This window comes from Melospiza georgiana, chromosome 5 (assembly GCF_028018845.1).
Source record: "Melospiza georgiana isolate bMelGeo1 chromosome 5, bMelGeo1.pri, whole genome shotgun sequence".
Classification (NCBI taxonomy): Eukaryota; Metazoa; Chordata; class Aves; order Passeriformes; family Passerellidae; genus Melospiza; species Melospiza georgiana.
In genome coordinates, this window is record NC_080434.1 from 28,820,172 (window position 1) to 28,845,322 (window position 25,151).

General features: G+C 40.8%; 1 protein-coding gene across 3 annotated transcripts in view; it reads right to left on the minus strand.

The window, feature by feature from the left end:
• ZNF827 (zinc finger protein 827) overlaps positions 1-25,151 on the minus strand; it is a 100,257-nt gene that overhangs the window by 54,792 nt on the left and 20,314 nt on the right. For all 3 annotated transcript variants that reach the window (XR_009114492.1, XM_058024905.1, XM_058024904.1), the window contains exons 2-4: positions 20,321-21,331; positions 16,200-16,372; positions 5,902-6,385 (exon numbers count right to left, since the gene is read on the minus strand). Coding sequence is in view for 2 of the 3 variants with exons in the window: in XM_058024905.1 (XP_057880888.1) it covers positions 5,902-6,385; positions 16,200-16,372; positions 20,321-21,331 (1,668 nt within the window). In the remaining variant the exon portion in view is untranslated. The remainder of the gene's footprint in view (positions 1-5,901; positions 6,386-16,199; positions 16,373-20,320; positions 21,332-25,151) is intronic.

A 25,151-nucleotide genomic window follows, 5' to 3' on the forward strand; every position in this document is an offset into this window, starting at 1 on the left:
GGTGCTCAGCATGGCAACATTTTTTTTTATCAAAACAGTGCAATGGCAGAATAGACAACCACAAATATGATAATGCCACAACCTAGCACCCCTGGGCTTATGGAGATCCCTTAAAATATGAGGTCTTCCAAACCATATTGCTTCAGTACATTAAAAACTGCAAGCCTAGGTTAAGAAAGGCCAGCTAAGTAAACTGATCTTCTTTAAAGCTGCTCTGTGTTTGCAAAGCTGGAGTCAAGCACAACGAGACATAGCAAAGGAGAATGACCAGTCCTGCTACTGTGCTCTAAAAATCTCCCCATGCTCTAGTCCAAGTGGAATGAAGGAATCAGGCAAATTGCTGAGGCAGGAGCAGAACCACACATTCCTCCTGACACCCCAAGATGTCTGCTGCTCAGCCAAAGTCCCACAGGGTAAACAAGGCTGTAGCATCTGCTAAGAACATTTCCTCCTTTCCAGGCGAAAACCGACACAGCAGCAGAACAGGTAAGATTGTGAGGACACTGGAGAAAAGAGAACAAGCAGTGAAAAGAGCAAGAAGGAATTTATTGCTGATAAGAAAGAATTACTTGCAATATTGGAACATCTTCTCTCTACAAAGGAGCAAAAACAGGGGAGAGAAATATCACCAGACTGGCCTTTATATTTGTTTAACAAAACAAAAAACAAAACAAACAATCAGAGATGATTGAACTAACAGTGTTTTCAAATCCCATTTTGGACAGATGAGAGAGAAAGGCTCATGAGCTCGGACTTCTGCCCAGAGTAATGGTGTATTCAGGGAAACAAAAGAGCCATTAGCCTAGTCCAGTCCTATACTCCTAATGTAAGAGTTTGTGTAGACATTAAAATGAAATTGTAAGCACAGACCTGGTCCAGAATTATATTGCTGGCTTCTTTTAAGTTGCATTGGACTGAGTACACACAAAGAAAAGGTGTTTGCTATTCTGCATTTTAAATTGCTGGATTAGAACAGAGACTACACTGCCTTACTTGCTAAATTCTACATGTTCCTTCAAGATGTAAAACACGACGCTGTGATTTTAAGGATGTTGGGAAATTGTGGATGCAAGAATAGAACTTACTGAAAAGAGATTATAAGGGTGATGATATATCAGTAGCAAAGATTAGAACAAGATTTTATTTGCCCAAGTTTTAAGTAGATGTGCTATTGCATATCAGAATTTTACTTCAAACTAAAGGTCTGTATGGAAACTGGGAAAATGTGAATCTGGAGAGACTTCAAAGAGAGAACTTGATGACATCAGGGGTATTTACACTGACAGCAGCATTATGGAATTCACAGTATTTTTAAATTAAGGACATGGCTCACTAATTGCCAGTCCTGTGAGCTTACATATTCTAATTTAAATTTTACATTCTGACATAAACTATGAATCCCAAATATAGACAGCCTGGTCTTTTCTTTGGAACTTGCTACTCAAATACATAAATTATGGCAATTAAATTTGATATGATTTTATTTTATTAAAAATAACTGTTTGAAGAGTTCAAGCCAGCCAGTTCAGCACAGTCAATGGCAAATGATAAAACATTTCAAATTACTTGTATTACCTTTAAGGAACACAGTAATTTTCAAGAGCCAAACAGAACAAATGATTAGTTAGCTTTTCTATTAATATGCTGTATGTAGCGGTCTGATGATTTACTCTCTCATTATGCCATTAATGGAATCAGCTAATAAAACACAAATGAAAAGCCCAAATATTTTGGACAGTCACCAAAGTCCCATGGTGGCTTTATTTCCCAAAATAAAGACTTGACTCCTCGCATGACAGTGACAGCAGACATGACAAACTGAGAGAAAGCAGTTTCTAACTGGTTTAACATGGCCAGCGCCAAACCCTCAGCATTTTAGCTCCTTCCTCCTGTCTTCTTTTAAGGTTTTCCATGCAAGTAACTTGGGGAACATAAAAAGAACAGCAGAGGCAGGGCACACTTGATACCACTCCAGAAGATGAAGAGACCTGCTGCTGGAGCAGTGCACTTGTTTAAACCCAGGGAGGTGGGGAGAGAGGCCAGCAATGAAGGATGTGTACCAATTACGGCTTCCACACAGAACCCCATGGAGAGCAATAGTGCAAGGATCCCATTCATTTTGTTGGGATTCATTTATTTCCAAATGTTAAAAGTTACCGCAGCACATAACGTAGGCACAGTAATAACATCACTAGGGTACACTGGCCATTGTAGTTTGGATCATTGTGAAAGAAATTTTTATTGGCAAAAAAAAAAAGCTAAAGCCTGAAAAGTGGGTGGAAGGACACCAGTATTTAAAGAGATGTGTTGTATAATGTCTGCCACTGAAACCTTTGAAACAGGAAAATCAAATACTCTTTAAATTAAGATATGAATGCTGTTATAAAGTTTCAACATGGAATTTAATGGACTGGGGGAGGAAAGCATTCTGACAAAGCACTGCTACAGCAAAATACTGAAAAAATTTAAAGTGTACAAGGAGACTTGCTGAAGTCAGAGGGGCAAGATTTGAAGGTTAAAACATGCCCATGCTTAAATATTCTTCTTTTTATGTGTTGAGTATCTGCTAATCATCTTTATAAAAAATTCTGACTAAAGTTTCAGAGAACCCTTTTAAATTTCTTGTCAATTTAAAGTCCTCTCCCACCTTAAACTAGGACTTAGAGAATTGAATCTAGGAAAAAAAAAATCAAGATTTGTTCTAAGTTTTAGATTTACATTTGGAGATTTGTGTTATGCTTTATTTCATAAAATACATAACTAAAGATCTTTCTGGCAAGCAACGGCACAGAATTGGGCATGAAGTGGTCTTAAAAAGGTCACCCACACCAGTATTTCTCAATCTCTTTAAATCTAAAGCTCCCCTGAGCCTTTCTAAAAAAAAACCCGAATGGCTGTTTTGGGCAGTGTCACCATAATTCATCTCTGGCCCACTCCAAACCAGGTCTAAACTTCAAACATCTGTAAATTTGCCCCCAGTTTGCATCTCTGCATCTTGCTGCTTGTTTTTGTTCAGATAACATTTCTTGCCACTGCTTATGACATCCTATGGTCCACTGATAGAGATACACAGATTTAGTCCATCTTACTGCTTCATATGTGACCAGCCATATCTGACAGGCAGCTGTTTGTACATTTCCCCACTGGCAGAGATGCCACAATCTCTCCAGCCAAACTATCCTAGAGGTATAAACACCTCAGCTGGGGAAAGATTTTCCTAAAACTAACTTAAACCTTACAGTGATAAGCCTTACAATCTTTTTACTTTTTGTCCTAATGACAATGAGTTTATGATTATTTACTCTAATCTCCATTCTCCAGGAAACTGTGCTAAGGCACATGGGAAACAAAGAAGTGGTTGGTGACAGCCAATGTGGCTTCACCAGGGGCAAGTCTTGCCTGACAAATTTGGTGGCTTTTCATGGTGGAACTAAAGCACTGGTGGACAGGGGCAAGCAGACTTGTGCCAAGCATTTGACACTGTCACATGCGACACCCTTGTCCCTAAACTGGAAGGATGTGGATATGATGGATGGACTTCAGCAGGTTTCCCATGAAACTGGAGGTATACAGATTGACATCAAGCAAGAAGAGGAACAATAAACATTGGCAAGCAAAAATAAATGTTCATTTAGAAGATCAATATTCAATAAGAATAAATGCCAAATTCTAAAAGTCTATATATCTATCTACTGCTTCTTTCCTAGCCACAAGGCCTGTCAGAGAAGAAAATTAGATTGTTTTGACATAATTTGGTCTCGAAAAATCTGTGTTGGCTGTTAAAATTGGCATATACAATTTGAGATGTCAAAAGATTTAGATCATTGGAAAGGTAGGGCAAATAATTGAAGCTCTGATGGGCCTAACAAGACTGTTGTAATAAAGAAATCACTCAAAGGAACTTCATTCAGCAGAGCTGAACCATCAGACCTGCAACTAATACTCAGCCAACTTGCTAAAAGAGAATTACTTCTACTCTAAATTTATGTACTCTGCATAGAGGAAAGCATGAACCAAATGTATGTAACACAACATAAATCTCAGAAGAAAAGAAATTCCCTTCCTTCTGACACTGCTCTTCCTGCATAGCAAACTTGGAGACTGGCAGTACATTTTAATTCAAATATGCACACATACAAAATTACAGATACATCTTGCTCCCCCAGCGACTTTATAACATGTTGCTAGGTAACAGTGCATACAAGTCAGGTTTCAAGACCTTTAGTAAGTCACCATAAAATAACTGCATAGGCCTTTTGCATGAATAATGTACATTTGTATCCTTTCTCTGATGCCAATAGAGCAGACACTGAAAACATGACCGTCTGCCAAACTGTGAACAGCTACATGAAAAGCCACACACTAAATTGTTGCATGTTCTCTCAGCTTTCAGGCTTTCCCCCCCTCTCCTGCACTCTGCTCTCATTCCTGCTCCATGCAGCCATCAGGAGCAGCACCCTCCCCTCACATCACCCTCTTCGTGCACAGCAACCCGGATTCAGGATCCACATCGGCACAACAACATGTGTGGGACAGCTGTTGGACAGCGTCAGATGGATTGCATATCAAGCCCAAATCTGAAACTCAACTCAAGAAATGTACAAGAAAATCCAAACAGACTCACCCTGCCCGCTCTTTGTCAGTCAGAACAATCATTTACATTAACAGATTATTTCATTTTTTTTTCAGGGGGAGGTCCCATGGCTTCTTCCAACCAACACAGCAAGCCATTTGTGCCAGCCCAATTCACCTCCTGCTTGCCCTCAGCTGTTTTCTCTTTTCCTGACTGCCTCCATGAAGCCTCAGTCTTGATTTTTTGTATTAACCCATTCTACTCAATTTCTCACAGAACTGTGATCCCAGAGGTATAAAGATCTGGGAAGATGAGGAAAGAAAGATTTTCCTAACAAATGGCCGTAGTTTCACCAAGGCTGGTGAAACAGAGACAGAACTAATTCCCTAGTTTATCTGACAATAAAATTTGCTCAAATACAACTTACTTTCCATTTGAAGGAGAAAGCTAACTAATTATTTTCTGTTGTAAAGGTTTAGTTCTCTCTCCAAAGTCTAAAATGTCCCACGGGGACCAAGATCTCCTTGTGAAACAGAAGTTCCTTGACTGACATTTTTCCTGACTTCTTTCTCTTCAAAAAATTCAAGGCCAATTTCAAAAACATTTGGCTTAGAACACCTCCCCAGCATATCAACTGTTCTGAATTATTCAGTCAAATCAATAAAAGAGCACATAAAATATAACAGATCCACCCTAAACACATCCTACACTTCAGTCTAACATATGAATATCATTCTTAGAGCAATATTCTGACAGTGAAAAAGCATGAAACACATGTATAAAACAACAATAATAATTTTTAAATTAATCTCTAAGACTACTGTTCTTTTAAAAGTGTTAGCAACAAAACACAAAAGCAGTAACATTCACACTGCCCATATATTTACTACATAGGCCTCAAATACAACTTGGAAAGGAAGGTGACCAATACCTTACTGGTCGTTTTTAACAGGAGGGTAAAGGCAAAAAACTTTAAAACTGAAATTTGGAACATGCTGGGCACTTGGGTGACCCTCAGTGATTTCAAACTGGAACTTCAGCATGCCTGGAAAATGCATCACAAGAGATTTGCCAAGGTAAATGCTAATGAACATGAAAGCCTGGCTAAACAGTTCTCACTCCTAATCCCAGCAATTAAACAGCAAAACTCCTATCTCTTCTCAGTTTCCCCTCTGCCCTTCACCATACACCTCTGCTACCAAAAGAAACAAGAAATTTTAAGTCAAGAAGCTACAATGTTTTGCTCCTAGCAATTCCTTGACTTAATAAAACCAAGACAAAGTGTCTCCTATCCCATGAAAGAGCAGCCAATGCTGCTGCTCAATTACCTGACAGCTTCATTAGAAAATCTGATGCCATCTTGACAGAGATGTCTTGGCTGAATAGTGCTGATGCTGTATTGGCCACGAAGTCAGAGGAGTCTTTCAGCTTTGTGTTGTTTGGGGCTCTGTCAACAGTGCTAAGAGCAAAAGGTGCAGCTGGGGCGCCAGTGTCGTCCTTGGGCTCTTCTTTCACCAGCAAAGGTGGAACGTCCCCAGCAGGCTGCCCAGCCACATCGGGGCTTTTGGACACAGACGCTGATCCCGGGAGCTCAGGCCCCGCTCCTTCCCTCTGTGCTGCCGGGCAGGAGTCACTGTTCAGCTGTGGGGACCCCTTCACCTCAGTGTCTGGCATTTCCTCCTTCACTTTAGACTCTGTCCTGAGGAAATGCTGGTGGCAGCGCATGTGGAGCTTCAGGCTGAAGTGGCGGGAGGAGGTAAAAGGGCACAGCTGGCATTGGAAGGTCTCGCCCCTGTCTTGGTGCTGATGAACCTGGGTCAAGAGGGGAAAGACAACAGCTTCCATTAAGCCAGGCAGATTAATAGAACTGCAGAAATCTCGACTCTGTTTCTCACACTGTTTGAAAAAACAAAAAGAAGAAGAAAATATTAACTAATGAGTGAACTCTTCATTCTGAGCACTGGGAAAGTGGTCAGACCCCAAGAACAGTAGGATTCTTTCACACAAGTCAAAGAACTTAAGCATTGGACTCAAGTGAAAACAACAAAAAAAATCAGGAACATCTGTTTCTGCAGCTTGGAAATGATGATGTCTGCTTTGGATCAAACAGTCCTTACAATCAGATCCTGATGACCTGTCAGTGCATAAAGACTTCCAAGCTATAACTAATAGCTTTCTTGATTAAAAAACAAACATCACTCTGTACAACCTAACTAATAAAAATTGTTCAGAACAACTCAGCTAAAAAAACCCCAACCAACACAGCAATGTCCATCATTGATTTATGTACCATTAGAGTAAAAACACAGCACCTGGCAATACCAAGGAGCTATTGAAACAGTTTGCTGCAAATTAATTCTACCAGAAAATAAACAGCTCTTTTATGATACAATAGAAACATGAGAGATGGTGTCTGCCATTTATTGAAGTTTATCAGTCAATTAAGGATCACAGTTAATCTTACTGGCCTCATATTTGGACTGCAGGCTCTTTGTCATGGAGCCTGCATGCTCCAGTGTGTGTGCAATGCCTGCCATCCCCAGGCTCCATCCTGATTACCTTTAGAGGGAACTCCATCCATCCATGCACAATGGCTCACATATTATAGGAACAGATACACTCATTAAACTATATAAGCTACAGACATATAATTATACAATTTCTTGCTTCATACAGTACTCATTAAACAGAAGGAGCAACTGAGCCCAGCATAATAGCAGCAAGGCTGTTGAAAAATCTTTTTGCTATGGCTTCACAAATAAATTTTAAATCCTGGCAGCAGCACTCCTGCAGGCTACTCCCTGCAAAAAGGCTGGCAAATACATATATTTGTTCCTTACTAATGGATGAACATGTGATCAGGACACACTGGCACCAGCTGAGCTCCACACATTCGCTTTCACTTGTGACTCAAGTTGGTTGGAAACATTTCAGTGAGACAGATTTTTGTTGGAAAATGGCAATTTGTTGAATGCAAAATATTTCACCTGAAACATGGAGAGGTTTGATGAACTCTTGGCAAACAAGGTGTGATTCCCTTTCTACTGAGTAGGCACTCTTCCTTTCCCTGTTCCCTGGGCTTGGCTCAGAGGAAACCAGCTGTGCCAGGGATCTAAGGTTTGCTGCTACAGCCTGGGAGTCCAAAAGCCCTGGGGGCTGCAGATCTACACAAGGGAGCTTGGAAAACCTAGCTTTAGCTAAGGCTTTCAGCACTTTCCAGTCTCCTGCAGAGCTGAGATCCAGATCCTCAGGGTCCTGGTGCAGACACCTGGTGCTCCAGGGTAACAGCAGCATTTCCCAAACAAGGCTCTGTCAGAATTGAGGCTGGAGCTTCACATAGTGCTAGACTTGGCCTGATTAATTTCCAATATTGTAAGAGGAATTCAGTCACAAGCTCAGATTCAGGATTTACAGTTCCACACAAGCCCTCAACTCAGGTCTGCTGAAATGTGAAGCTGGGGAATGTATCTCTTTTTTTTTTTTTAGAACAAGTACTTTTTGCATTCAGTGAAGACACATTTCACCAGTGCTGCGTAACTTTTCATTCAGTGGTTCTTTGGTGGCTCTGGAGGTGCTAGACAGATAGCAAGAGAGAATTTCTCTTGGCCAGAATGACATTCTCAGCACTGTCTAAGCATGACATTTACAGACAAAGCAATTCTGCAATCCTATAATTGCACCTGATAAAGACAAAAAGAAAAGAAAAAAGAAAGAAGCTGGTTCTAACCTAACACATATTTAAAGCAACCTTGCAGAAGAATAGCAGCACAATAAATGCTAAATATTAGCAGGTTACAATGAAAATGCCAACCAGATTGCCTGTGTACACTGGTGGAAGCAGGATGGTCTGTGAGCACAGCAGTGTGTGAGCACTCTCCACAGAGAACACCGACATGTGCTCAGGGCAGCAAGCACCCTCACCATGGCAACTTTATCTCTTACACCCACAGATTCTGTGTGCCAGGACTTCTCTCCAGGGTCCCCTTCAATCAGCATTTCCCTGCCTATGTGTTTAACCACATCTTCCAGAGTTCCTTATCACAAGCATCGACCCCATGCCTTCAGAAGGCTGTCCCTGCAGCAGGCAGGTGACAGAGCCTGGGTGGGAGCCCACCTCCTCTCCCCAGGACTAGGGCATGCCACCTCTGCAATATCTTTTGAGAATGGATGAAAATAAGAGCCATTGATTCATTTGAATTTTTTTTTCTCCTGCCCGAAAACAGTGACTTCATCACCAATGGATTTCTCATAAAATAAAGACCATTTCTAACTCACAGCCAAGGAATGACAGAGTTCAAACCCAAGTATTTTGAGTATTGAAAGGAAAAATTTTAGACCAAGAAAAAAACAAAAAAATTAAGCCAAAGATTTAGCCCCCCAGTATCCAGAGTCCATTCCCACCAGAAAATTTTAACTTTTATTTTATTTTCAAAAATAAAAATTTGAACACTAAAGATAAGCTAAAATCCCTCTAAAGGAAAATCTATCCCTTATTTTCTCATTCAGCAGCAGCTAAAAGAGCCAAGAATTGCCATTCTTTGCCATTTGGGGGAAAGAGTCAAGGCAGCAACTACTTGCTGCAGTAAGAAAAACAAGAAACCCCGTAGAGCTACACAGAAAGCCACAGGGGAGATTCAGGCCATGCAATATTACAGTCCAAAAAGCTGCCTGCTCCCTCCATGAGGCAGAGAATGGCTCTTACACTGTGCTAATGCTACCCAAACCATCAGATGTCTTCTTTAGACTCCAACAGGCTCTCCCTGCAAGAACCACAGGCAGGAGGAGACAAGAGTGCAGCTGGCAGGTTTTCCCCAAAGTGCCAGCCTGAGCCCAGCTGCTGCCAGATTTGGATCTCTCTGAATTACACTGCAACAAACCACAGTGCACAACCTGCTCATACACAATGCTTCTTTCAAAATCCCATAAAACTGCTGTTTGACTTATGCCAGACCCACTTAAGGGCTTCTGGCTTCAGAGTTTATTTCTTTTAACCAGGGATGTTCTCCCTGACTGGGCAAAGGACTTGTATCCTCTTGATTCTGACCCTGCAGCCTGCCCAGTCTCAAATGATATTTTGTGGTTCTGCAGTTTGTTCAGTGTGTGCTTGCTATGACACTTACAGTAATTTTCAACAGAATTACAGTGTCCTTACAAATTTTAGGCTTTGTTTGAGGACTTGGGCACAAGTTATCTCTTGGTCAAAATTTTAAATTTTTGTTTCTCTCAGTTTCTTTTGCTGCCTCCTCATTCTCAGATTACAAGAAAGAAAAAAAGAGGCCATTCAGTTCATCTTCTCCATCAAGCATTGTTCTGATCACACCTCTCTCACCCTCCTGGCAGTCCCATTCTTTTCAGCTCCTTTCTTCAAAGGCAGTCCTTTCTTGCCATCCCACTAATAATTTTCACTACCAGCTTTTAAAATCCCTTCTATTTCTCATGTCTTTTCTAATGCAGTGACCAGAAGTGGCAGCATACCATATGCTAATAGTAACATTGTTACATTTTCAGTGTTATTTCTGTTTTATTCTCCAGACACTCAAATATCTAATGTGCTTTTTAACCACTGCTGTACATGCCAAGAAAAGATTTTCATTGAACTGTCTATAACAATATCCAGATATTTTTCCTGAGCAGTTACAGTTCATTATATCCAACAGGCAGGTGCATTATTAGACTCTGGTTTCCAAGGTACAGTACCTTCTATTTGTCAACAATAACTTCATTTGCCCCCTTGTTTATCAGGCAGCCAGCCTCCTTTTGTTCCCTTTCAAGCTTTGCCTTTTTAAATCTCAATTCATGCACATAAGATTGTACCATCTATAATCTCTTACCGACAGTCATCACTCTGTGTAGGTCATATTTGCTAAAATATGCACAATTTCACTTTTAGTAATGGAACACCCCTTTGTTAGCCTTTTGTCATGCTTAAAATTGCTAATTCCTTCCTACCCTTTGTTTTACTGTCTCTTGGTGAATTTCTAATTTGCCATAGTACATCACATTGCTTAATTTATTTGGCAGCTTCTCTGTGAGAAGCTTTGCCAAAGGCTTTTTTTATAGACCAAATAAATTTCAACTGATTTTAAAGTCCATGATTTTCCTGACATGCTCAAAACATCTTAGTAGAGGAACACATTATTTTCTTTTACAGAAACCACATGTCCCCGTCGTATCACACCATTTGTATCAATGTGCTGCTTTTTCTGTTAATTTTCTTGTTTTGGTTTGGTTTTTTGGTTTTTTTTTGTGGACATTGTAACTTTCCTGGTATCATAAGCCACTTCTTTAGTCATCTTTTCATACTTACAAGCAATATCCCTGCTGATTTACCAGCCATAGAGATGTACCACAGTTACCAATACATCTGATCCCACCCAACAGGGTAAAACAGGAGTAGGGGTGAGGAAAAGGGTGACACAGGCACATCCTGCAATTTTGTGGTACTGCTGAGGTTGATCTTTTCCCTTCCCCTTCCCTAAAGCTGGGTAATGCTTTGCACAGACTCCACTTTCTGGTAATGAGACACAGGCATTCATGTTTCTTTTGTGGGATTATTTTTAAAATTGAGTGCACTTTCCATTTTAACATCTAGCATGTGCCCTCTGCATTTTCATTTCATGCTCTTTTCCAACAATTCCCTCATTTTTAAAATATTGCATTTTCAAAAGTTTAGTGCTGTGTTGCTAGTTTTGATCTGATCCTTCCCCTCAAGACATATGTTATTTATATAGTATTTTCTTTTTTAAAGTATTTCCTTGCTTTGCTTGAAAACAAGGGGGGAAAAGGCCTCTCTGCAGTGCTGGACTGAATTAGGTATTTAAAAAAATTATTTTTTGAAAAGATTTAAGGTCCTGTCTTATCCTTGTCTCATATGCAAAAAGAGAGATTAAAAGGGAGATACTTGAAGTCATTTGTGGTGCCTGAGACTCTGGGCACAGATTTTGTGTGTTGAAAAGCTGTGCAAGTTTGCATTAGCTCCCCTCAGCTGCTGGGGAGGTCACTGAATCACAGGTGCCTCCCATGGCTCTTCAAGTTTAAGTTAAAAATAAAAAAACCCTCTCCCATAAGGCACATTCAACATCCCTCTCCCAAGAGGTGAAGATGCTTTGAAAAGAACCAGTCCTATACTTCACCAAAATGTATTAGGAAAGCTTATACAGTTATCTGACACTAGCTGAGGAAGAAAGAAGAAAAAGCAAATCAGCAAGGGGAACTGAACACCTGGTCCCATTCCTCAGGACCTTTCCTGATTCCTGCTGGGATATCATTAATAGGCTCCCTAACTGCAAGGCTGACTACAACCCTCTTTGTATCAGACAAGAACATCAATCTGGATCTCACTGAGATGGTTGCTCTTCACAAGCAGGAAAATCCTGTGGTTGAGCATCACATGACCTGCCTACCACTGCACTGAACCTTCCTGCTAAGCCTCACCTTCCCTTCCCTCATTTTCTATCAAACCCTCATGTTTCACCACATGTTCACAATGCCAAACTTCTTTTCCACTGCTACGACAGATAGCTCACCCATTCCTGCCTTATGCCTATATAGCAGCACAAGGAACATTTATAGATATTGTTTTTGGCCATATGCTCCTCTTCTTCACTCCCCTTCCAAGTGCTCAGCTAATATCCTGTTGCTTTCTTGGAACATATCTGCATGATCTCACAGCCTATCTGTCCACCAATTGCTGAGGAAGATATGTGCATGATCCAAAGGCACCAATTGGCCAAAGTCTGACTGATGCTTGTGGTATTGCTCTGAGGAAAATGTAATCCCCACCAGGAAAAGCAGAAAAGCCTGACTACATCTTGCTGAATTGCACCACAAGTTTCCATTGCTTTCTGCAGGAGAAGTACATAAGGTACTGTCTCAAGAAGAAAACCTATTCCAATTGAACATATATTTTGAAAAACAGAGAAAAGGACTCAAGAATAATATTTGCTGCCTGTTTGGACAAGACACCTCTCTCAGTTACCCATTCATTTTGTCCAGCTTAATCTTCAGTTCAGTGCTCTCAGCATCCCTGGAAACCATGCTGTGACACCAGAATCAGCTCCCCCCAGATTACTGGGAACAAGAGCCCAAACTTGTGGTTATGCATGCACTACAATTTGCCTCCAAAAAAAACCTAATAAAATTCTGCACTGCATTTATTTTTGGATTTTTATAAGGTGTCTATCACTGTGGAGTCTAAACACAATATAACAATTATAGTTAACACTCTGTGCCTTAAAAAGCAGGCTACTCAGCCTCCCTTGTTTGTTGTGTGTCTGTGTGGAAACTTTCCTTCTGTTTCCCTTCCTGCTCCTTTCACTTCCTCGCCTCCAGTTGTGAGCTGGCCCTGGCAAAGTGCCCTTAGTGGGAGAAAGCTTCATCCATGTGGTGGGTAGCACATGCAGATCTGAATATGGGTCAGGGCTGCAACCATTCCAGCTCCCTATTAAGATTTCCTCCATAGCAGGGGGCAGGACACCAAAAATGTTGGCAATGTTGAGTTCTGGGTCAGTCACTTAGACATGTTACAATTATCATAATAAAATTACATATAAATATATATATATGTAATATATATATATATATATTAGTGTGTATATATATAACTATATAACTGTAACTATATATATATATATATATATATATATATATATATAGTTATAGTTATGGGTCATTAGCCTAAAGACACAGCGAGGAAGGCCCATATGGATACACACAGACCACTCATGGAAATGAAATCTCCAAATAAGCAGTTTCAGTGGAGAATGCCTACAAGAACCTAGGAAAAAAAAAAAGGTGGTTCAAGCTCATGGCTATGCTGCTCAGGAGGACACAAAAGCAAAATAATCAGATTTTGAGGATTGCAGCTGAACAAAACACATTTTGCCTCTTATCAATAGAGAAAAAACCATGAAAACCAAAGAACAGCATAAACAAAGATTTTAAGGTGATGTACCTGCCCCTGGAAAAAAGCTTGGTTTGTTACAGCATCCTGGAATAAAAGTTGCCTTGTAATGAATGACAAATACCAGCCCAGTACCTTAGCTCTGAGTGGCCTTTTTGGTTTTGAAAAATCTGCCTTCACATGTAGGCACAGCTGACACATGGGGAGAAATGGCTGGAGAAGCAGAAGCAGCTCTACCTTCATGGGCTGCCTGCCAGAAAGGAGATGATGCCAGGTAGCTCCCAAAGGATACTAAGGCAATGAGAAAACCAACACATCCAGCTGGCATAACCAGAACACTGGATCCTAAGTAGCTCCCAGCTGTACTGTACCATTCCTGGTGTGTCTCCAGTCCATTTTGAATGCTGTTGCCTTTTATATGTTGCAGTTTTTATAATATCATGTACATATAGATTTAAAGGCAGCACTGTTTATAATGAGAAAAGAAATCTCATTTTTTAAAACTTTTAATCTTGTTATCAATTTATACTTCCACCAAAAGGAACATAAGTTATGCCTGACACTTTCGGACACAAGACTAACATGCCCCCTCCTCATTCACCTGCTTCAGTTTTGATGTGATAGGAATTAGTTTTAATGGCTTAGTCAGTTAAGAAAAGTGTATGAAACTGTTTGAAACTACGGGAAAATATTATCTCTCAGATTGTTGTGATTCTTTGCATCTCTCTGAAGACCAAAAAACAAATGCAAACCACCTGGTTTTGTAAGACAATTGCTTTCACCTCAAATAAGGACAGCTCTGCCAGCAAGATGCCCAAGTCCATCATGGCATTTATGAGTGGACTGCAGTGATGGAGGAGACTTCAGATCAGGCCTCCACAATGAGGCTGAAGGTGGTTGTAATCTTACATTGAGTCAAACAGGCCTGACTCTGACCTCAGGGGTTTCTAACTGAGCATTACCCAGTCATAGTCACAATATCACCAAATAATTAACACTACATGCTACATGATTGTACAAGGAAATATGTTTTAAGCAGATGCAGTCTCAGTCAATGAAAGCTTAATGCTGGGAGGGGAGCAGAAACAGGCACAAGGGCCTCAGGAAAGCATCACTTTGAGCATACACAGAGACAGTGAAAAAGTCCCTGATTTTGTCCAACATCCTACCTGTGACCTCCTGCAGAAATCACCATGCCAAAAAGGAAGGGATAGATCCTCAACCTCCAAGCAATGTTTTTTGCCAGTAAGGCAGAAAAATGTAGAGAACAATTATTTCTGCAGGGAACAATAGGGATGTCCTTTACAAAGCAGGAGACAACAGGTCTTTGCCAGGGAGTAGTGAGCTTCTAGGTGATGCACACTTCTGTGCAGGTTGTCAACAGACAAACAAAAACCCCCACACTTTCTTTCCATGCTGTGTTCCCATCCTATCTATTCATCCTCTGCTTAGGTTGGCCATCTGTGCCCTCTAGTCAACATGGAACAGCAAGTCCTAAAAGAGAGAGCCATAAGCACTGAGCTGACTTGATAAGGATTAGTTTAGCATGATACACTGAGGATGCCTGGGAATAGTGCACTGATCTACAGTAGAAGTTCTAAGGAATGAGCCTTCAGACTATAGGGGGATGATTTAAGACCTAGCAACAACTTAAACCATAGTAAGATCTAATGTTGTGACAAGAGGAATCAGAATAATTTACACAAAAGGGAACAGCTTCTTGAGTGTAAGCAAGGCCATACTCTTGTCCAGTAAGCTCAGATTCTGCAATAGCACATAGGAAACCTGAACAGGCATTTCTGTCCCCCCTCACATCAGTCTGATCCCCTGTTACACACATTCATCTAAAACAGACAAAATGGTAACTATAATAAAACATTTCACTATTATTATAAAACTCAACTGCATTAACAAGGGAAATGTTTTCACTTCAGCTTATCAACCAAAGGGCTAAGAGGACAGGTTCCATTTCAACTTCCTCAAGAATATTCTACAGCTTGCAACACTCAGCATTTTGTGTTGCACCTATGTAGTACTTCAGCTAAGCAGACAATCAGTTTCTTCTTTTTTTTATATTTTTCTGTATCAACACAGATGTTGCCTCCTTCAGAAGGTCATTTTCAGCTTAAGCCCAAAACTCAGGCTGAGTTAAAAACACATTTTAAACTTGAAAACAAAATATTACAGTATGATCTGTCATTCATTTTGGCTTGGATGATTCACTTCTGAAATACCCACAATTAAAAGCTACAGCAAGAAAAAAAGTTAAAACTGCAGGCCTGACTGTAGAAAGTGATGGAGAGATCCCTGCTAGAGCTGGCCAAGTTGGTTTGCCCACTTAGAGAGAGCCACTGGCATGCAGGGCTATTAGCATGCACTGGCATCCTGGGAGTAGCACTGATAGGATTGTGTGGTGTCACATCCCAACCAGCATCCCTGCTCCTGGTGCTTCCAGCTCTGGAACTGAATCAGCCACACACAGCTTGTGCTGTACCCAACTGACATAACCCAAGGCAGTTTCCACATTGCATAAAATGGAAAGGCAAGCAATGGAATGAAAGTTATTTCTTTCTTTTTATGGCCTCTTTAGTTAAGTACAGGCATCATTTGTAACACAACAAGGGAAATTTTGTTCTTGCAAATGCAAATGAAACAGCTTTGTTATACTCTCAGTTTTTGACTGATGATTTGGGTATTTTGATTGTCAGTAAAGGTTTCCCTTACCTTCATGTGTGATTTGAGATTGTCCTTGCGTGCACAGCGGAAAGGACAGAGAGGGCACTGGTGGCTCTTCAAACCTGTGTGAATCACCATGTGCCGTTTCCAGTAACTCTTCCTCTTGATAACCAAACCACAGATGGGACACTGGAAAGGTTTTCCTCCTTCTTCTTCTGAGGCTTAGCAGGAAGAAAAAGAGAGGATCCTTTACAGCCACTTGCCAAATACTTTCCCCTTGTAAACATACTCAAGATATCATTTCTCAATGATTTCTCAAGTTTCATCTGTAAAGAGACATTGGTTAAACAACAGCAGGTACCAGAAGTTTCCATTTCCCCCTGCATATACCTCTTCCCCTGGTTCTAGTTATTATCCCTCTGAGAAAGGTCACCATAATTTATAAAGGTTAATGCTCCAAACTTCCTTTCACTAATCAGTAGAGGATGCTCCTCTCTCTCACCTGGGTCCTAATGTTCCTTATAATTGAACTGCACCAAGATGAATGCCTCTCATAATCATCACTTTTCAGCTTCATTTCCTATCAAAGGCTGGTTGTAGCAGAGTATGGGAAATATGCATAACTGTTAAAAAAATGATCCATTTCCACATGTGATGGTTAGCCAGCAGGAAAGCAGGATATAAAGCATGGAAGAACCCACAATTTAACTGAAAAGCATGCTGGTATTGCATGGCTGATATATTTAACACCAGAACTGAAAGACTTTGGAAGTCCTGCTGCTGAAATTGTTTAGTTATGGCTCAAGCAGATACTGCTGCAGCACCAGCCATCAAAGGTCTTCAGGTCATAGGTTTCCTTCTGCTCCTCTAATTGCCAGGGCTTTAAATCTACTGCCTTCCTAAATGTCTGCACTTTGCTTTACTGCCCAATTCACCTAAAAAAAAAGGATTTGATGGCTTTGATCAGGAAAATATGGTTAGACTTCCAAGTGCAGAACCATCACAAGGTTGAAGGAGAGAGAAATTTCTTGCTGCTGACCTTGCACAACTAATCCATCCATCCATCCATCCATCCATCCATCCATCCATCCATCCATCCATCCATCCATCCATCCATCCATCCATCCATCCTCTCACAACAATTTCCTCTCATTATTATAAAGGAAGGCCTACTATTACAGTGGAACTGGATGTCCTTTTCCTTACTGTAAAAGACAAAACTGTTTTCAAATATCCAGAGCTCAGCAATGTGCATCTTGCTCTTCAAAAATTCTCTCAGACTATTTAATCTCATTACTATCACTGATAAGAATCTAGCAAACATCAAATTCCCTTGATGAGGAACTAAGTGATAAAAACTTCCAGAAAGATCTGTCTCATCCCAAAGTACAATTCTTGCAATCAAGTAGGAAACCAACTCACTATAATTCAACTGATTAGGCAGTCATTATGTAAGTACAGAAAGGGACACAATGTCAAAGCATATACTACTGCAAGTTCAGAAATTCTCCTTGTAAAATATTCTATCACACTTAAAATATCAAATTGTTCCCCTCTCTGCCTCTCTAAAGAGTAGGCCAAAACCAATGTCATAACTGCTTATGTTTGTTTTAAAATAATTTTACTTTTTTCTTGACAACAGGCAGGAGAGAGACAAACCACAGAAAAAAAAAATACATGGGTGGCTTTTTTACCTATCATGTCTTTTCCTTCTATCACATCTTTTCTTCAGCCTCTGGTTACCCCCCAGAAGAGAAAAGTGTAACAAGATATTACCTGGTTTTGACTCCCTCAAAAATAAATCAGCAATTAAGATGAATCAAGGGTAATCTAGCACATTAAAAAATATGCAAACAAGTGGGATGAATGCATGTGACCTCACCAATAACAGAGACAATTAGTGTTACTCAGGAATTGTGCCAGTGTGCTCCAGAGCTGAACCATGTTAGCCCCATACTGTATGAAGCTCAGACTAAAAAGAAAATCAGGGGTTTCAGCTTTCCTTCATTTATATTGATGTCTATCTTATATCACAATAGTACACCAGTGAGGAGAGAATCAGCCAGTGCTTCCCAAAGAAGTTTTGGGAACCAAATTCCAAGCATCACAGGCATTAAGTTACACCAAATAAGTATTCAGTCAGTAAAAGAAAGGTCTGTCACCCACACTCTTTCAAAACAATCAGAACTTAACAGATATTTTAGGCTTCCTTTTCAACTTCATCCCAAATGTGTAAGCAGTTTATAAAACTGGCAATAGTAACAGATTGATAGAAAAGTTCATCTCCTCTGTACCAATTTACTGTAATAAACATGCAAGTCATGATTAGGTTGACCAAACCTGACGTGCCATTTCAGAGGCAACCACACTCTGATAAGCCATGGCTCCAGCTTCTTGCCTGAAATAATTCTGAGCAAATAGCTCAACGTGGTGGACAAAAGAGCAGCAGGCATGCTCTTGTTATTAACTTACTCCTCTTTAAATAGCCTCCATCCTTGCTGCTCCTTACTTACATCTAATTAATCTCACTGAGTATTGATCTCATAACCAAAGCTACACGTTGCTGGTGGGGAAGTGAATCAGATTTGTAACAGCAAAGCAAACTCATCAGTGTAAAAGTTCAATGTGTGAGTGTGGGGGAAAAGACCTCTCAAGCTATACCTGCTGGGAAAAGATACTTCTGTCTGGGAACAAGACAAAAAAAGTCTCAAGGAACAACCAGACAGACACGACAAGATAAAGCATTATATAATTATATACCTTTTTTAAAAAAAATATTTTAGTGCCATAAGGTTTTCTGAGCAAAAGGAATCAGGAATATGTAACATTTATTTTCATGGCAAATGTACACATTCAGCTGTTAGCTTATATTACTCCAAGAAGGCTTAATCTAAACTAATGAAAACCTTAGGCCAGGCCCATGCCAAGAATAGTTTGCCACTTTAATTACCTTGGCAAAACACAGCATTTAAGCATTTATAGAACACATCTATAACACAGAGCAAAAACTGGTACTGGCTGTTACTCATTGCATCCCTCTTCCCCCCTTCCAAGGGAGGGATGAGCACTGCTGTCCATCCAATAGCTTCCAAGCTAAGAGTGTTGACCAAGAGCTGCACAGGACAGACTGGGCCTCAGGATACCCCTAAGCAAAGAGGTTAGGGCAGAAAACCAGCAGGGAAATTACACAACATGCATGCCAGGCTTCATGTCTGTACACTGGCTTGCTACACCTGTGCAGCCAGGCTAGTACCCTTGATAAAACTCCGCCTGATAAAGCTGGAATATGCTAAAACCCTTTGTGCATCTCATGAAGATACCTGCCATGCTTCCTTTTCCCCTGCAGCAGAACACTGACAACACCTGAAGCCATATGTTCCACCAGAAATTTGAATCTGTGATGTGAACTTTTTATAGAAAGAGATGAAAGAAATTATTTTTCCTTATTTTGAAGATGGATCATTTAAATTCCCCTGCATGGCTTGCCAGCTCTTTAAAGCTTTTGTTACCCAGACAGTTTCTTCTTCCCTATAACCTGGATTCCTTGACTGTCAACAGCTGGAACTGATGGAGGAAAGTCAGATGTGTAAAATGCTTCTTGTTGAGCAAATTAGAGAAATGCAGTTTAGTTGGATTTTTTTTTTTTGTTAACAACAAAGGATTGTAAAAAAATTTTAATGAAAAGTGGCAACACAATAATACACTCTGGTAAATTAGGGCAGAATAGTAAGCGATTACACAAAAGTCCATTTGTGACAAAGACAGCAGGAGGGAGAATTCTCCCTTGTCCAATATTTCAAAAGCACTAGTTTTGTACATGCTCGCTGATACTGTGAGCTCCCTCACAGGGATTCTTTGATCTTCTCCATTAAATATTTTTGTGGACACATTCTAAACTTGGTAAGAGAGCAAAATACTATTGTATGGAATAAAAGGGGAAAAAAAATGTACCTAACTGTACACTCACACCTTTAAAATAGGGAAACATTTGTGACAGCTTGGTCTCAAAGTGGTACTTCAAAAAGCTTTTCTATTGTTCACCTAAAGTATCTATTTCTTATTTTCATAAGACATGGAATCAAACCAAATCCAGACCCACTGAAGAGATGTTATATAAGCCTATAGCAAAACAAATACATTCTACTTAGTGGTTCAAATTGTATCCATACCTGTACTGCTGGGTTTGGATGCTCTTCCCTTCGGGACTGGTAGTAACAGTAATTCCAAAGACTGCGGCGGAGTTGCTTTCTCTTGTTTCATCTCTGAAAGTTGCAGAGGATCCTCAGGAACCAGTGATTTCTTCTTCTCAGCCAGGAGGGTGCCTGCAGCCCTTGCAGCAACCTCCTTGAGAAGGGCAGCTGAAGAGGTCATGGAAGCCAGGGAAAGGAAAGAGCTGGCTGGAGGCGGGTGCTCCTGCCCAGGAGTCATGCTTCTCTCGCTCACTTTCTTAGATAAAGCTGCTAACGTGGAGCTGGCTGACTGAGAGCTAAAGGGTGAGGAAAAGGACTCGAATCGCATCGTGTCCTCAGTCCTGGAAAAAGATTTGTCCTGCAGAACGGCATTGGCTGCAGCTTTCAGCTTCAGGATAGCTGAATCAGGGGACAAACCACAGGTGGTGCTCGAGTTTGGCAACCACTTACCTTGATTCCATATAAAGTGACTGCCTGCATTGTATTGGTCACTTTGTTCCTGTTTCTCAGCAAGCTTTCTGGCAAGCACACTTAGCTGCTGGGCATGGTGAGCAGGTGGAGAGAAGGAGATGTTTGAGCCAAGACTGGCGGGGGACTCGACTCTGCCATTGACTGTAACAGCAGCATCCAGCTTGAGGGAGCCAGCCTCCAGGAGCCGCCGCAGGTTACTGCTCAGTGGCTTGTTTGGACCAGGAGGTTCCTCTTCACCCAGAGAGGACACATCTGGAGAAAGGTGCTCCTTGCTCTGCAGTGTGTCTCTCAGTGCCTCATTTTCAATGGACCCCAGCTCTGCTGCGTTGCTGCTCGGCGTTGCACTTCCCAAAGAGGTGTCGGGGGAGGTGGACTGCTCTTGGATCCTGTCCTCAAGAGACAACTTAAAGTTCTCCTGGACTTCTCCATATGATGCTTCCGAAGGAGTTTCTGAAGAATTCCCAAACCAGCGCTCTTCCTCACTGAGCTCACCTTCCACTTCTTCCTGTCTGGTACCATCTGTGTGGGACCATGAACAACAGCATTATTCCCAAATCTGTGTGAAGCAGCTTCTTAGCATGAAGCATGCCTGACCTCTGCATGACCCTCCTAAACAGTCCCCTAGCACACCCCCCTAAAATGCACAGGCTTGGAATCAGCCTGGATTCAGTGACCAGAAAAAAGACCTTTTCAAAATGAACAAATCTTTCTTAGAAGACTTAATGATGACAAACCTGTCATCTTTCAGTCTGCATAACTAAAGTGGCTAAAACTGCAACAATACATATAAACATAATATATATGCATATATTGCAAACAATTCTTTATTGGCATAGTCTGTACATCCTGCCAAATATTATGAACTCTCTGGTATAAGGCAGGGATTCAACAGATCAGAAATTACTAGATACTTCTGTATTTGTACAGCCAGCACAGGTGTGCCTTCAAAGGCAGATTAGGTGTGCAGCTTTTCAAATCTCAGACCAATCCTGCAGTGACCCCTATCTAAAATAAAATAAAACAAATTTGTACTAATAATTCACAATCCATTCCTGAATAGCTGCAATGACTAATACATGAACGCAGACTAAAGCTCTCATCTCTCCAACTACTTGGGAAAGGAGCATCATACACACAGTGTTGTCATATACAGACTCTAATTGCTCTTATTCATTTGTCACTGTTTAATGAAGTTTTACAGATCATTCTAAACTGAAATTAGTTTAGCTGAAAAGAAAAAAAAGGAAAAGTCTTGGTTCCACTGCAGTTAAGTTACATTTTCTCCTTTCTGGTAACTGCAAAACACCTGAGTCTCTCCTGAGAACTGGCAGTGTTTAAAGTACTGTGACCCTGGATTGCTCCTCTTCCTGACAGGTATTCGAAGTCATACAGATGTGACCAAGACTTTTTTTTTTGGCAGACCTTCCTGCCCAATCAGAACACAGTAAAGAACAACAGCAATGCTAGAATTAAATTCATATTATCTTCTCTTGCCAGATACATCTCACATTTCTTGCTTTTAGACACAATGTCCCAAGCTACACAAGCATCTTTGTAATCACACTACAACAAGACAAAAGTATTTAATATAACCCTCTACTGACATTCTGGAAATAAGCCTGCATGATGTGCATTGTGTCTATGATCATGTATTATTCCCAGATTCCCAATTTAATTCCAGCAAATTACAAAACTTGGAGAGAAGTTAATGAATAAAACTTAGATTTCTATTATTGCTTTGATCCAAAGAATTTAAGGATGAAAATCTCAGACAAATGTATCATGAGTATAGAGATACAAAGTCTTCAGAGTTTTTTATGTTATATAGAATATGAGGCACAGTCTCTCACAAAAAGTTTCTTTTATTCAAAACCCTGTGGAAAAAAGTCACCAATATTTTAGAAATTGGCAATAAACTCAGTTACCTTAGGTTTGTAATTCAAGCAGAAGAGGGTTAGCATATTCCCTTTTCAAAACAAGCAAAAGCCAAACAAATATCCAAGCTCTTAGCTAGAATTATTTTGGTATTGACAAAGTTAACAACACAGGCTCAGCAATAACATGTGCATAAAGGCCAAGTACCATGCACATTCAAATAAAGGAGAGAGATGCTAATCAGCTGAACCAGCACTTATGTAGGTTAAAGGAGAACTGAACGTATTCCCTCTTCACCCCATGAACATTAAAAAAGTAACTTGAGCATGTCTGTACAGCTGGGTGCACTCACATGAGAGATCCATTCACTCATCGCAGATGCAAACAAGTTTGGAAGCCAAAAAAGCATCTTACTGGCACTTTGTCTGAACTCACACACCAAATGCAGGGCACATCCTCTGGGACACAGCCTGGAGCTCACCCCACTACGCTGCTCTGCAGCCAGAGGTAGCCTGCTCCCTACACTCATCTGTCTGGTGAAACAATCTCTGTCACCCCTGCAAACCCCACTCTCTCTGGCTCTGTACTTCCCATCCATTCACAGGGAGAACTGCATTTCCCTTCACCCAGAAAGCCACTCAAACATTACAGTCTGAGGCATATTTAGGTGTAAATGGATCTTAGAAGAAGTGGACTTTTCTTTTAGGGAAATCTAAAGCTTACTAACCCCCCAAACTTCTCTGTTCCTTACTGTGTACCTCAACTTCTTTCTTTTTCCAGACATGCACATTCCCCATTGGTCTTGCCTGCACAAAAGGGCAGCCACCACCATGTTATTGACAGGGAGCAGCAGGAGAGCAGCATTCTTCATTTAAAGGCTTGCTCCCAAGCTCAGGATTTCCCTCCTTTTTAGGTAACACACTGAGAGCTCCCTCTCCTGTTGCTAATCTACCTGTGACCACTCAAGGCCTCTCAAAGCTCCATGCAGTTTCTATAATAAAAGGGCAAATTTTCCCTCCAGTCTCACTATCCCAAAAGCCAGCAGGATACTTTTTTTTCCACCAATGCAGTTTCTTTCTGTAGCCAGAAATCAGACCTCTAACTGCTGACACTGTTCTAATTTTCCTCTTCTCAGTAATTCCCAGTTGCTGCAGCATCAAGCCCACTGTATTTGAGGGCTGTAAGGTTAATGCTGAAAAAGCCAGCATCAGTGTCTTATCATGAGCTCAGTCAAGCCTCCTTTTAAACACCAGTGAATTGGTTTAGGAGCAGAACAGTGAAGCCTGGCAATTTCATTGCTAAGCAAAGTTGCCTTTCAAGGCCTTCAGGGCAGAATTTTAATTCACATTAACTTGTGAGCCTGTGAGTTTGAACAAGCTTGAGCACTCCAGGAGAAATCAACCCAACGACTTCTTTATGATTTCAAATTATATAAAAGCTTTCCTCAGAACCCAAGGGGTTCATGGGTCACCCAGATCAGGTTTGTCTGAAGCAGGACCCAACCTCCACATGTCTGTCAAGAAATTTCAGCTGTATTTCACATCTGTGGCAGAAATCTGCATGACATGTTTTTCCTTTCTCTCACAACACAGTTATGGAGCTGTTCTCATCATGATTCAAGAGTCAAGACCTGTCATTACTGCTTCTTCCTGATTTCCAGAGCAATTCTGAAACTGCTTCCCAAACCCTTTGCCACTGGCAGAGGCCAGTTGGGAATTACAGACAGCCTGCATGTTTCAGGACTATCACATTGCACACCACCCAGGAGCCTCAAAAAAATATTTTCCACTCTTGTCAGCAATGACAAAAGGCACCAAAGTACTGCTGGGTGACTGCTGCCACTGCTGTAGCCCATGTATCCATCTCTGGCAAAGCCACAAATGTGTGCAGAAAGCACTGTTTGAAGAAGTGCCAGTTTCCCTCGCTCGCCAACTCATCTCTTGCTTTCAAATACAGAGAAGTTCATTTTCCTCTTCAAGAGATCAGTTTGACAGACAAATCTTATTGATCCCAAAGTGTGTTATTTCACTTTGTGACCATCTGCCCTTTTATTTAGAGTGCTGATTAGAATCTGACCCTGGTACCAATAGAAATGTAAATATTAACTTGCTCAAACCACTTATATCTGAAAACTGAAAAAGACAAACATGTTTGTTGATTTATACGCTGAGTCACTCAGCTCAAATGCTGGAAACTTTAACTGTACCCACTGCAATGTACACATGCCATTCCAGAAAGTGGCAAGTGTGAGATGATCCATAGCTTTGCTTTGTAGGACTTGGAGGGGAGAAATATCAATGTAGTGAGTTGGATCTCCAGGAAAGGGAAGAGTCTCAAAGCTGTGTTACTGAGCAACAGACATGGGCAGCGAAAACTTGATGGGAAGAACACCATTTGAAACACTAGAAATTATCTGAGAAGAGGCTACAGCTAAGGAACCCACCCCAGAGAATGATTTTTCATG